Source organism: Mustela lutreola, chromosome 2, assembly GCF_030435805.1.
Source record: "Mustela lutreola isolate mMusLut2 chromosome 2, mMusLut2.pri, whole genome shotgun sequence".
NCBI lineage: Eukaryota > Metazoa > Chordata > Mammalia > Carnivora > Mustelidae > Mustela > Mustela lutreola.
Window position 1 is genome coordinate 9,794,631 of NC_081291.1, and position 12,371 is coordinate 9,807,001.

The window sequence follows — 12,371 nt, forward strand, 5'->3', positions numbered from 1 at the left end:
GATGCCCCCCCACCCAGAAGTCGGCCACCTACTTTGAGGGCCGTGGCGGCCGTGCCGAACACTAGCACCTGGGGGACTCTCTGGATCCTGACCCTCTGGTCGGGGCTGGCTCGGGCCGGGAGCCCGGGAAGTGGCTCGAAGACCACTTTCTGCTGCGGCAGGAGCAGGTGCGGGGGCAGCACGCCCACCAGCTCCACCCACTGCTCGGCGCCCGGCTCGTAATGGGGCGGCGGCGGCTCGGGGCTGCCTAGCTGCGGGACCTCGCCGCTGCGCGCGGACTGGAGCGGCGGCGGCTCCGGGGCCAGCGCGCTCGACCGGGGCCCGGGCGTGGGTGGCCGGGGCGGCGGCTCCGGCGGCGGCGTGGGCCGGGGCTCCTGCTGCTCTGCCTTCCTAGCGGGAAACTGACTGCCTGAGCTCTGGAGGACAAACAGAGATACTGGGGGGTCACCGGGGGCGGCCGCGGGCGGGGTTCCAGGCCTCCGCCGCCCACCGGGTAGCTGAGCTCACGCAGCAACCCGACAGATCTCCCACCCGGTGTCTGTGGAAGGGGAGAAGCCAGATCTTTCTTAGCAAAACCTGAGCCCTTGAACTGCCAGGTGTGTGTGGGGGAGGGGGAAGGGCTGAGTCTGCAGCCCACAGCCCCAGGTGGAGCCTGGGGCCGGGCTGGGGCCCTGGAGGACCCCCAGCTCCCTTCCCTCCCTGCGGCCTGCCAGAACTGCACCCCTCCCCAGCCCAGCCAGGGCCCCATCCCACTTTGCCTCCAGGTAGATGGAGGAGACACGCACCTCTTGGGCCACATGAACTGGCTGGAGCCCCTGCACCGTGAGCTGCTGCACAGGGCCGGCTTTGGGCGCCTGTGGAGTGGCTTGGACCACGGACCTCTGTGGAGGGAAAAGGCAAGTCAGACTGGTAACCGTGGTGCCCTGGTGGCCCACCCATGCCAGAGTACCCTGACACCACGCCCACATGAACTCCTCATGTAAGGGTCAGGGCAGCCTGGTGGGAAAGGCCACCGTTCTGCCACTTTTCCCGGATCACCCTTCACCAAGTGCCTTTTAGATTCATCACTGCACTGACTCTGGGTGCCCAGTTACAGGTGTGAACAGAGGCTCATAAGAGTGAGGCCCACAGGAAGTGTCAGAACTGAAGTTGAACTTGGGTCTGAGGGAGTCCTTGCTGTTCCCCCCTTACTCTCTACATGGGTTATCCCACACCCCCACATCCCACGGTGCCCTGGGAATCCTGATATCACCATCAGGGTCCACAGAGAGGGGCAGAGGCTGGGGGCAGATGTGAGGGTTGCTGAGCGGTGGATTAGGACTCAGATCCAGGCCTGGAGGGTCAGAGGGTCTGTGGTACTGGCAGGAACATCTGTGAATCCTTCAGGATGAGGTCTGTGCTTTCCTTTGGGGGAAGAGTCTATGCCTTTCATCTGGTTTTCCGAAGGGTTTGGAACCCTGCAACTTGACTGATAACAACCAGATGGCAGAGACGCCTTGCCGCTTAACCTGCTCCAGCTGCCATGACTGGCAGCTCAGAGCAACAGACTCTGGGGGTCCCCAGAATCCACCCTGTAGTCCGAGGAAGAGCCTCTACCCCTCCCAAAGACTGGCCATGGATTTGCAGGTTGGGCCTCCCGCTGGGCTCCCTGGGGGGGGGGGGTAAGCCAGGACTTGGCCTTGGGGCTTCCTCTAGGCAACTGAGCCCAAAGAGGCTGCATCTTTTCTCATTGTTTCCAGCGCCTGCTGAGAGCCCTGTTAGGTGCCGCCCCCCAAATGAGGACCAGATTTCACCTCCCAGCAGCCCCAACCGCCCTGCCCCCAGGTTCCCAGGGCAGAACCCATTATTTAGATGAGGATGCTGAGTCTGGAGTGAGATAGTGGCGCTTGCCAATGGCCCGGGTTGCAGGGGAGGGCGCTGCTGAGGCTGTCCCCCCATCTGCTTGGCTCCCACCAACTTTCCCCACCACAGCTCCCACAGACAGTTAAGGAGGCTGCAGAGGCTGCCTGGCCAGGGCCCTTTGCCCCAGCCACTGCCCGCCTTGGCCTGGCACCTCTTGGGTGACGGGGACACTCTGCTGAACGCCGTGGACCGGCAGCTGCTGCGGCACTGTGCCCGTGGGGGCCGCGGCTGTCTTGCTGGAGGAGCTGTTGGCCTGCACTGGTGACCGCTGCAAGGGAAGGAGACACGGGGCGTCGTCTGGGCACCCAGGCCCTGACAAAACCCTTTTCAGGAGGGCTCTCCCAAGAGCTGTTGGGGGCGGGTGGCAAGCCACAGAGATCTCAACCTCCTCTACTGGAAAGTGGTCAAATTCCATGAATCCAAATGCCAAGTTCCTGCCCCGATCACTCCCAGGCAAAGCTGGGGGTCCGGCCCAGAGGTACTGGTAGACCCATCCTCCCCAGCGAAGATGGCCTCAGCTCAGAGGCCACCCATTGCTGCCACAATCAGACACACTGCAGCCCTCAGGTGAGGGAATCCCCACTTAACAGATGACGTGCTAAAGCACGTGTGGGAAGGGATGTCCCAAGGCCACACAGCTGAGTGGTGGCACCAGGCACTGACCCCAGGCAGACTGACTACAGGTCCCTGTTGGCTCTGGGCCATACTGTGGCACTGTGTATCATCAGCTGTTTCACACAGAAAACACTGGGCTCAGAAGGCTCCAGCGCCCCGGCCAGCATCCCCCAGGAGAAATGGCTGAGCTTGGGGCCCTGACCCCAAGCTCCCGATGCTGCCACCCATGCTCCCAGCTGTCTGTGGCCTACCGGCCTCTGACATCCTCACTGGTGTTTGGGGAGGGGGTCCCCAGAGCCCACCCTGGTAGTCTGAGGGGCCTCTACCCGTCCTGAGTGGGGCTGGACTTTGGAGGAACAAGTGGGCTTGGGGGACAGGGACCCCTCCAGGTGTATGCTGGGGGTACATGGCCAACCTGGGGAGGTACAGGCACAGCTGGTGGGGCCACTACCTACCTCAGGCGGTGAGTGCACCTGCTGGGGGCCGTGCACCGTCAGGGAAACCTGGCCACCCTTGCCGCCTGTGGCTGTGCTCTGCACCACCAGACGCTGCGTGGGGAGAGCCTAGAACCAGGAGGGAAAAGGACCACAGTTCACTCCCAACAGCCCGTCTTGGTTTTCCCAAGCACAGGGCACCATCCCAGGCGACGCCCCAGTGCTGCACACCTCTTAGCTCACAGAACTGCCCCCCAAGTCCCAGTGCGGCCCTAACAGTAACCTCACTTCACAGAGGCTCAGGTTGGGAAGAGTGCTTGCCAGAAGTCCTGGACCAGTAAGTGGCAGAGTCAGGGTCTGTATTCAGGGAGCCCCGCTTCACAGGCCACGCGGGATGGCTCTCACCCTTGAAGCCTGATGGGACTTTGTCCCGTTCTGTGCTGAGCCCTGCCACCCTGCCCACTGCCTTCTGGGGGACAGACCACCACCATGCACTCACAGTCCCTGTGCTGGCTATGGGCTCTTGGCTCCTAACTGGCATTGGGTTCTCTGCTTTGAGACACTGGGGCTGGACCTGAAAGTCGCCTTCCTCACTGCTACTCCTCAGTTCTGTCTATTAAGAGAAGGCGTGCAGATCGTCCTTCCCCGATAGCCCCTGACTGCCATGGTCTCACTTGCCAGAGGCAGCAGGTGGGGAGGCGCCCGGATAGAGCTTTTGTCCTTGATGCTGCTGCGGGCAGATCTGCGCAGGCCACAGGGGGTTGGTGGTGCACCCAGGGCAGGGGTGGGGGGGGTGGGGCAGGGGGAGCACTCTGAGGCCAGGGCTGGGTGTGGCAGCCTTACCTGCTGGGGCACTGGGATGTTGGTGAGCTGGAGGGGTGACACATGGCCCGGCTTGGCCTGCACGCTCGTCTGGACCAGCAGACGCTGTGAGGACAAGGAGTAAGGACCTGAGCCACGCTAGCTTCCCCGGGAAGGCCTGGCCCAGGTGGGTGGAAGCGGGGGCTGAAGTGGGCATCTTGATAAGAACATGGGAGCAGACAGGGGGCAGCGAAGCCAACCACCCGTGACCAAAGTCACCACCGCCCCCTCACGGACACTCCTGACCAGCCCCGGGGGGAGGAGTTTGTCCTACCTGCTGGGTGCCCTGCACCTGCTGAACCACCTGAGTGGGGACTCCGGTCTGGCTGGCTGTGGAGCCTGGGCTGGCCTCTGATACAGTCTCACTGGCCCGCATAGCGCCTTCTGCAAGGACGGGTCACTGGGTCAGCTCTGCCTGTCGCCCCTACCCCCACCCGGAACCTGAGCCTGAACCCACGAGAATGGCCGGGCCTCTCCAGCAATCCTGCCTGCCTCCTGGCCAGCCCTAACACTGCCCATGGGGGTGAGCCCGAAGGACCTTTGGTCCTTGCCAGGCAGAAGCAGCTCCACCCACCCCACCTCGTCCCAAAACCAGACTAGAAGTGGTGGCTGAGGAGCCAAGGTGCAGCAGGGGCCCAGAGGCCTGGATCCCTTTTCCCAATAGATAGGATCCGTGGGCGGTCAGGGACTGGCCTCCTAACCTGGAGTCTCAGCAGCCCTAGAAGGACCAAGGGGCTGGGGCCACCTTCCTCGAGATGACTCCTGGCTTCCCAAGAATAGAAGATGGTCCGAAGAGTGACCCTAGAAGGCCTTGCCAGCCGGTGGCCAAGCATGCCCTCCCTCTCCATGGCCCCAGCCTCCCTGTCCTCAGTGGGACGGGGGCAGGAGGGGGCTTGGAGGGGGACAGGCAGGTACTCACGCTGACAGGCAGCCGAGAAGAGGCAATCGTAGAACATGGTGCCCCTACCCCGCTCCTGCCCCCGTCTCTCCAGGGGAACCTGCCCCACACTCCTCACTCCTCACCCACCTCTTTGGGAACAGCAGGGTGCGCGGGCGGCTTTATACCCGCAACCTTGGGGAGCTAATCCCCCACCCCGTAGATGCAGAGCTCTCCAGCTGCCCTCTTGGAATAAACACCCTCCTCCCCGCAGGCGTGGCCCAAGCATGGCCGTCCCTGGGCTGGGCCTTGCTATGAAGTCAGGAGGGAGGCTGGTACCTGGAGATGCTATCGGGTGGGCATAGGTCAAGTTTCATGCACATCTCACTGAGTGATTAAGAAGGGAGCTGAAAAGGGGAGAGGCTCAGAGGGCAAGTGTCCTTGAGAGATGCTGGATGGAAGACCCCCCCACCCAATCCCCAGCCAGGACACCATCCACCCTGCCCCCTCCATGAGGCCTCGCTTGCTCCCAGCAGTTCCAGAGGACAGGCTGGGGCTGTGGGGCGCATATGTGCCTGCCCTTCCTCCGGTCTGCTACCAGCAGCCAAGGTCCCAGTGCTACCCAGTGCTACCTCGTGGTGGGGGGAGGGGGTCCCCTGGCAGGACAGGAGGGGGTGGGGAAGGAGTAATAGGAGTAACTAGAGTGTTTCCAGTGGCCCAGGTGCTGTGCTAGGGTCTTCCTGGGTAGCTGGAGACAGAAAGAACTTTTATTACCCCCATTATGGGATAATAAAAGTTCACCCAGCTGGGAACTGACATGCCAGGAGGCTGGCCCGTTATCTGTGCCCACATAAACCTCACATTGTGCATGGAAATCTAGAGCCTCAGGTCATGCTTGGGCTGACACCCCGAGGGCAGTGGTGACCCGTAAGGTGAGGGTCTATGGGAACACTATTTAAGGACCAGAGCATCCCTAGCCTCCAAAGTGAGAAGCTGGGCCTCAGCTATGTAGGGACACAGGGAGAGGGGGCCTGGCCAGGGCAGAAGTGCAGTCCCAGGTAGATGCAAGAACCTCAGGGACCAAGTCCAGGGCAGGGCTCATGAATGTGTTATGTACTGGGTGTAGGGCGAGTGGCGGCCAGATGTGGGAGGTGGTGCTGGGGGAAGCCTCCCATTGGCCACACGTGGGACGGGCACTGGAACCACCTCAGGCCTGCCTGGCCAGCTGCCTCTGTAGCCAATTCCAGGAGACACCATCTCCTCCATTTGGCTACACTCTTCCCCTGCATCTAGTTAGGCTTCTCTGAGCAGTGAGGGAGGGAGCCCTCACTGAGAGGGGCCCCTGGGGAGAAACCCGAGAAAGCCCTAAGTCACGTGTGGGGCCGTGATACACCTGGGTGTCTGTGTCTGTGGGACACGGGGAGCCAGGCCCAACCCAAGGAATGGCACCCAACTGAGGCGGCCTCGGATGGGTTTTTGCCTAGTTCAGGGTGGACAGTGAGTGGGGGTCTGGCCCCAGCTACCCGGGCCTGGAGGCTCGGAAGAAAATGCCGAGGCTGATCCTTCAGTCAGTGGGACCCTTAGCATTTGGGAGGCCTGGGGAGCTGCTGATATCAGGGATCTGCCTGGGATGGGGAAGCCCCAGGAAACAGTCTAGGCAGGCTCTCAAGGCTGGGACCCTCACATCTGCCAGGCATGCCGGGCTGTACCCTGAGGATAAGCAGGTGAGATTCTAGAGTCTACTGTCCGGATGAAAGGCTTCCTGTGTGTGTGAGTCCCTGCTTGCCCATGTCCTGCCCTCGTTTTGCGTGTGTGTGTGTGTGTGTTGGGGGTTGGCGTATTAAGTCTGCAAGCCTCTGCATCTGTCTGTCCGCCTTCTCCATTCTGGGCATGTGCATGAGACCAGGGAGGGCCCCCACAGTCTCAAGTCTGTAGTCAGGAAGTGGCAGCTGATTTCCTGTCCCTCAATCTGATGAGCATCTCTTCCTCCCTGCGCCCTGCACTTCCCCACTGAGACCTGTTCATGTCTCCAGTGCCGCGAGCTCTGAGGGGGAAGACTGAAGGAAGCCCGAGAGGCTTGATGACGAGCTGGGGCCCCACGCCTCTCGGATGGCGGAGGTGGGGGGCGTCTGGCTCCCTCCCTCCTGATCCTTTGCTCCTGGAGAGGACTTCAGTCAGGGCCTCTGAAAGGGCCGGTGGCTCCTGGGTCCCTTGTCTGTCCTGACCATCTCCCCAACTGTGCTGGGAGATGCTGAGAAACAGCCCTCCATCTCTCTCACGGACACAAATCTTGCTGGATTCCCAAGACTCCGAGTGTGAGAGAAGCAGGGAAGAAAGGCTAGCCGCAGATGTCCCTTCAGCCCAGCGCTGTCTGTCGCGGGCAGGTTTGCTTTCACCTTCCTGGGGGTGGCTGTCAGGACCCACAGTGTCCTCCTTCTGCCCTGAGTTTCGGGTGCAAGTGTGGCAACCTGCGAGGACAGGGCCTTACAGATCTAGAGGGCTGTTCCCGAGCAGGGAAACTGGAGCTCCCTTCCCATCAGCTCCAAAGACACCTTAGGGCAGAGCCCACGAGGACCGGGCTGGATGAGCTGCCTGTGGTGCCAGCTGCCAGCTGGCTTCCAGCCTGGGCTCCAAGGTGGGTCCGGGGCCCCGCCTGTCCCCTCCCTGTCCCCTCCCTCCCCTCCCCGGATCCCTGGTCAGATCCGATTGCTCTGGCTCCTGCGGAGCCCCAGGCACCTTGCTGCAGCCTTTGCTGGTGTCAGTTACCCCCCACCCCCACCCCGCCACGCCTGGGACAGGCTCAAGTGGCCCAAAGGCTACCCTTAGCTGAAAAGGGACACTAGCCCAGGAGAGGGTCACAGAGGAATGCTGGGAAATCACTGCAAGGGGGTGGGGGAAGGGTAAAGGGGGCCAATGGAATGACAAGGTGCAGCCAACCTCCTCTTCCTCAGAAAAGGTATCAAGGAAGCATCACCCAGTCACCCTTCTGAGGACAGCCTCACTGCCACTGGAACAGGGAGCAACAGGGCAGCACCATCGTCAGCACTTCCCCTATGAAAGGCCGTCAAGGTACCATGAGACCAAAGAAGGAATCCTGAGACTTGCACCAGCAGCCCATTCACTGCAGCCCAGCAGCACAGACCGGCCTTGTGGTGCGATGGGGGATCCGGAGAGCGGGAACAAAGGCCTTGACCTCTAAGCACCAGAGACCCCCGGGGGCATGCAGCAGGAACTGGAGAGGCTGAGGAGGAGAGACGAATGTGCCGGGAGTCGGGGTGCTCTGGGGCCTCGAGCCATGTGCCCTCTCCGGACCCTTGCCCTGAGGACCCTGGAGCCCCAAAGCAGCCAAAGCCAGCACCTAGGAGGTCTAGAGCCAACGGGATGCCCTGTAGGCTGACCAAAGTCCTCCAGCAGTGACAGGCGAGGCCTCCCACCTGCTCTCAGCTGCCGGGGGCTAGCAGACTGTGAGGGCTGCGGTGGGTCGGGCCAGAATTCTAGTGGCTGTTCATGGGCACAGGGACACGGCGGACAGAGCCCCGCCCTCAGGGACAAGAGATGGACATCCTCACCATCGTCAGCACTTTAGGTGACATGAGTGTTAAGAAGAAAAACAAAGCAAAGTGAGGACACAGGGCATGAGCAGTGGAGGTGGGGGGTGTGGGCGTCAGGGAGGCAGCATCTGAGCCAAAGACACCAGAACACAAGGGCCGAGCCACCAGGGGCTTGGGGACGGAGTGCTCCAGGCAGAGGGCACTGCAAATGCAAAGACCTGGAGGCCAGACTGAGCCTTGTGGGCTTTTGCCGCTGCAGGAAGGCCAGGAGGGCTGGAGCAGGTGTGGGAGGGAACGGATGGGGCCGGCTGAGGCTTGGTGGGCTGACAGGCCTTCAAGACCAAAGTTGGGGGCGCCGCCTGGGTGGCTCAGTGGGTTAAGCCGCTGCCTTCGGCTCGGGTCATGATCTCAGGGTCCTGGGATCGAGTCCCATATCGGGCTCTCTGCTCAGCAGGGAGCCTGCTTCTCTCTCTCTCTCTCTCTCTCTCTCTGTCTGCCTCTCCATCTGCTTGTGATATCTCTCTGTCAAATAAATAAATAAAATCTTTAAAAAAAAAAAAAAAAGACCAAAGTTGGGAGGCTAGGCAATTGTCAGCAGGGGATCCAGGCAGTGTGGAGCTTTTAAAGCCCTTCCCTAGTGGAAGGGGCCACAGGGGCCAGCCGTCCTCAGAGGAGAACGTCAAAGTCACGGTTTCTCAGGCAGTGAGTGACTCCAGGGCCATCTGCCTCAGAATCATCTGCATCGAACTGGGCTTTGATGGGCTCCCTCCTGGTCACTGCAGGGGTGGACAGTGACCGGCGAGGGCGGAGGCTGAACTGGGCTGGGGGCCCTGGAGGTGGCAGAGGTGGTAGTTTCTGGGAGCAGAAGCGGGGACGAGAGGTCTGGCTCTGAGATGGGCCGGGCAGGAGTCCATGCTGACCCAGGCCCAGGGCTGCTGTTTGTTAGGATGAAAAAGTCTCAGAAGAGGGAGGGTGTGATTGGATGAGGGGAAAAATCCAAGGTTCTACTCGGCAGTGCTGGCTTGAGGGGCCCGTTCCATCCTGAGTGGATGCGTCACAGGTGGCTGGGGTTCAGGGCCATAGCCCAGGGCACAGGCCGTGACGTGGGCATGTTGTTAGCACCAAGGTGGCAGTGGAAGCTGAGACGCTGGACTAGGCCCCCATGAAGGGCGAAGAGGAGGAAGCAGCAAAGGGGATGGAGAAAGGAGGCGGGAAAGTAGGTAGAGGCAGGGGGCGGTTCCGGGAGGAAGGGGACAAGTATGTCAGGTACTTCCGGGGGACCGAGGAAGAGGAGTACCAAGAATGAGCAGCAGATGGGCAAGGTGGGGGCTGTGGGCGACCGGAGTGACTGGGGTGCAGGAGGGGAAAGGCAGAGGCAGCAGAGGAGAGAGCACGAGTTAAGGAAGGGAGGGTGAATCCTCCAAGGAATTCCGACTTAAAAGGAAGTGAAGACGTGGGCAGCAGCTGAAAGGGTACAGGAACTGGGGTTTCCGATTAAATCGGAAGGTGTCTCATCTCAGCAGGTTGGCGGGAAAGATTGGCAAGAGAGGGACCAAGCGATAAAGCCTTGGAGGGGTTGGCCTCGGATTCGCAGAGCTGGTGGCTCCAGATGACCCTGGGAGGTGAGAGGCTGGCTCAGGTGAGATGGGGTCCTTCTTGATACGTGGTGGCACCTGTTCCCAGGGAGGTAGGCAGTGGGGTCAGGGGTAAGGAGCACAGAATCAGACAAGACGATGGAGGTGGGGGTGGGTTTCTTGTTGGGGTCGGGGGAGCATGCTGGTGAGAAAACCTAGCAGAATAACTGGGCGGTGCCGGGAACAGGCCAGAGATTTGTGGCCTGGGGACCCTGGCCACGTCCATGGCTGGTGCTCTCACATGGCTCTCAGGTAACATCCCTCCAGACCAGTCCCTGTGGTAAAGAGTCACCACCCTCATCCCTCTCTGGGGACCTCCACACTGCCAGGAGCCTAAAGGATGCTGCTCAGGGACCTGGCTACACCTGCTCTGGTCCCATGGGGCCATGTCAGCTGTGATGTGTCACTCTACATTGCCCTATCTTCCTAAACCCAGTCTTGACCTGCCCCTTCCCACAGCCTCCCAAGATACCTTTATGATTTCCATCCATTCCTTTTCCACTCTGGAAAAGTCAGGCCGGGGTGGAGTGTGTGGTTCACCACATTCTCCCCGCTCCGCTAAACACACTGGAAGCCACAGATGATGCCCAGTCCTGGTCTGAGCTCCACCTTCTCAGGGGAATGACTGCCTGCCCTGACCCTCTGCTCCCAGTTCCTTCTGCTCAGCCCAGCTCGGCCCATCTCCATCCTGGAAGAACTGGGGAATGGGGAAGATGGCCCAGGCAGGAATCAGGGTGCCACAACCTGAGCTTCTGGATCACTTTCTCCATGGCTGTAAGGGGAGCCACCATGAGAAATGGGTCCTTGGCCATATGATCACGAAATTGCCCAACCAATGGGCCTCCCTCGGCCCCTGGGTCCCACCAGAACCGAAAAGGTTGCATCTCGGGGGAGGCCTCCCAGCTGGCCTCCATGAAATGCCTCCGTGAACACCTCGCACGTATCCCGAGCTCACGAAGCTGTTACCAGCGCTTTACGGAGGAGGAAACAGGCAGAGCGGCCGAGGGTGTGGTAAGGAACGACCCAGGCCAGGAGTGCAGCCGCTGCGCCCTCACCTTCCATCTCCGAGAGATGCTTGCGAACTTTAAGTCTCCCACCCAGTCCTTCCCTCAAGTGGCAGTTTACTTGGGGACAGAGACAGAAACAGCCCTAAGAGCTGCCCCAGTGGGAAGGAGTTTAGGTGGACAGAAGCCTCGCTGCTTGGCCTAACAACTCCTTCCCCAGAAACACCCTCCCAAGTCTCCCAGGGGAAAGCCAGCGGATCTGAAAGCTGCCGTGCTGGTGACAGGCACACTGACAGCAGGAGGGCATCACTGTGCCCCCCACACCCAGGATACCTGGCTCCCCAAACTCCTCTCTGAGTTATTCACAGAGCACGCTGGCTCCGAGCGCGTGTCCACTTACCAGAGACGGTGACCACGATGTACTGCTGGGACGCCGGGGACGGGGTGGGGGCACCGGCCGGCTGCGAGGGCGTGGGGGTGGCCGGCAGCTCTGTCACGTACTGCTTCTGGCTGCCTGGTGGCTGCGCCTGGGGCTGGGGGCTCTGCAGCTCAGTGACATACTGGGGCTGGGGGGTGGCGGCGGTGGCAGGCGGCTGGGGGGGCTGGGGCGCCGCTGGTGGCGGCGGGGGCTGGGGCGGGGCCTGCGGTGGCGGGGCTGGCTGCGGGGCTGCTTGAAGCTCGGTAACGTACGCTGGTGTTGCCATGCCAACAGTGGGGAAAATGATAATAAATAAGGCTTTTTTTTTTCTTCCTTGGGAAGAAGAAGAGGAGGAGGGAAACAGAAAAAAAACAAAACAAAAAGGAAAAACAAGAATTAATCGACAAGCAGAGGAAACCAGGGACAGTTCCTGGCTCCCTAGAGACACGTTTAGGTTCGTCACTAACTTAATTAAATCTGGCGGCTGGTGGCCAGATCCAGCCAGCCCATCACTGAGGGGAACTGGTTACGGACTGAGACTGATCTCTGCCTCTTCCACTCACCCCAGTCCAGGACTTCTGCCTTCTTCCTCCCCAGGCCCTGGTGCCCGGAGAACCCCTGTGCTAAAAAGGAAGGTTTGGGACGGTGGGAGACACATGGCCCCTCTCTCCCAAGGGCTCATTTAGCCTGTGTGTGTGCGGAGTGCTTCCTCTACATTGTTTCATTTTAAACTTTGCAACAACCTTGTCTGGGTTTGGGTCTGCTCGGCCAGATGAGGAGCTGAGGCTCAGAGAGGTTGAGGAACTTGACCCAGACCACACAGCAGGCGGAGGCGGAATCCTGGGCATTCTGAGCACGGCAGCAGTTGGCTAACTGCTGGAAGGTAAAGTCTTGGGGAAAGCTGCCTACGGACTGGCCTGTCCCAGTTCCCTACATGCCTGTTGTTTGGGCTTGGATTCTTGGCTGAGTATCATTTCCAGTGGGGCGCCAGAAAGGGAAAGGTGTTTGAGTCCGAAAAGCCCTTAGAGCAGCTTGTGGCCACAGGGACTTTCAGGCCCTTGAATAAACCAAAATG

General features: G+C 60.7%; 1 protein-coding gene and 1 long non-coding RNA gene across 3 annotated transcripts in view; one reads left to right on the forward strand and one right to left on the reverse strand.

Moving 5' to 3' along the window:
* The window catches only part of RFX1 (regulatory factor X1), a 30,367-nt gene that overhangs the window by 11,758 nt on the left and 6,238 nt on the right, over positions 1–12,371 (reverse strand). Inside the window, exons 2-8 of one of the 2 annotated variants that reach the window (XM_059160198.1) lie at positions 11,279–11,629; positions 4,087–4,196; positions 3,795–3,878; positions 2,973–3,080; positions 2,054–2,170; positions 786–881; positions 33–416 (exon numbers count right to left, since the gene is read on the reverse strand). In XM_059160198.1, the coding sequence (XP_059016181.1) occupies positions 33–416; positions 786–881; positions 2,054–2,170; positions 2,973–3,080; positions 3,795–3,878; positions 4,087–4,196; positions 11,279–11,582 (1,203 nt within the window). In that variant the 5' untranslated portion in view covers positions 11,583–11,629. The remainder of the gene's footprint in view (positions 1–32; positions 417–785; positions 882–2,053; positions 2,171–2,972; positions 3,081–3,794; positions 3,879–4,086; positions 4,197–11,278; positions 11,630–12,371) is intronic. The other variant, XM_059160199.1, reaches the window with a different exon arrangement.
* LOC131823627 (uncharacterized) lies at positions 5,892–8,804 on the forward strand. Its single transcript, XR_009350621.1, has 2 exons — positions 5,892–6,413; positions 7,641–8,804. It is a non-coding gene; the product is annotated as an uncharacterized LOC131823627 (long non-coding RNA).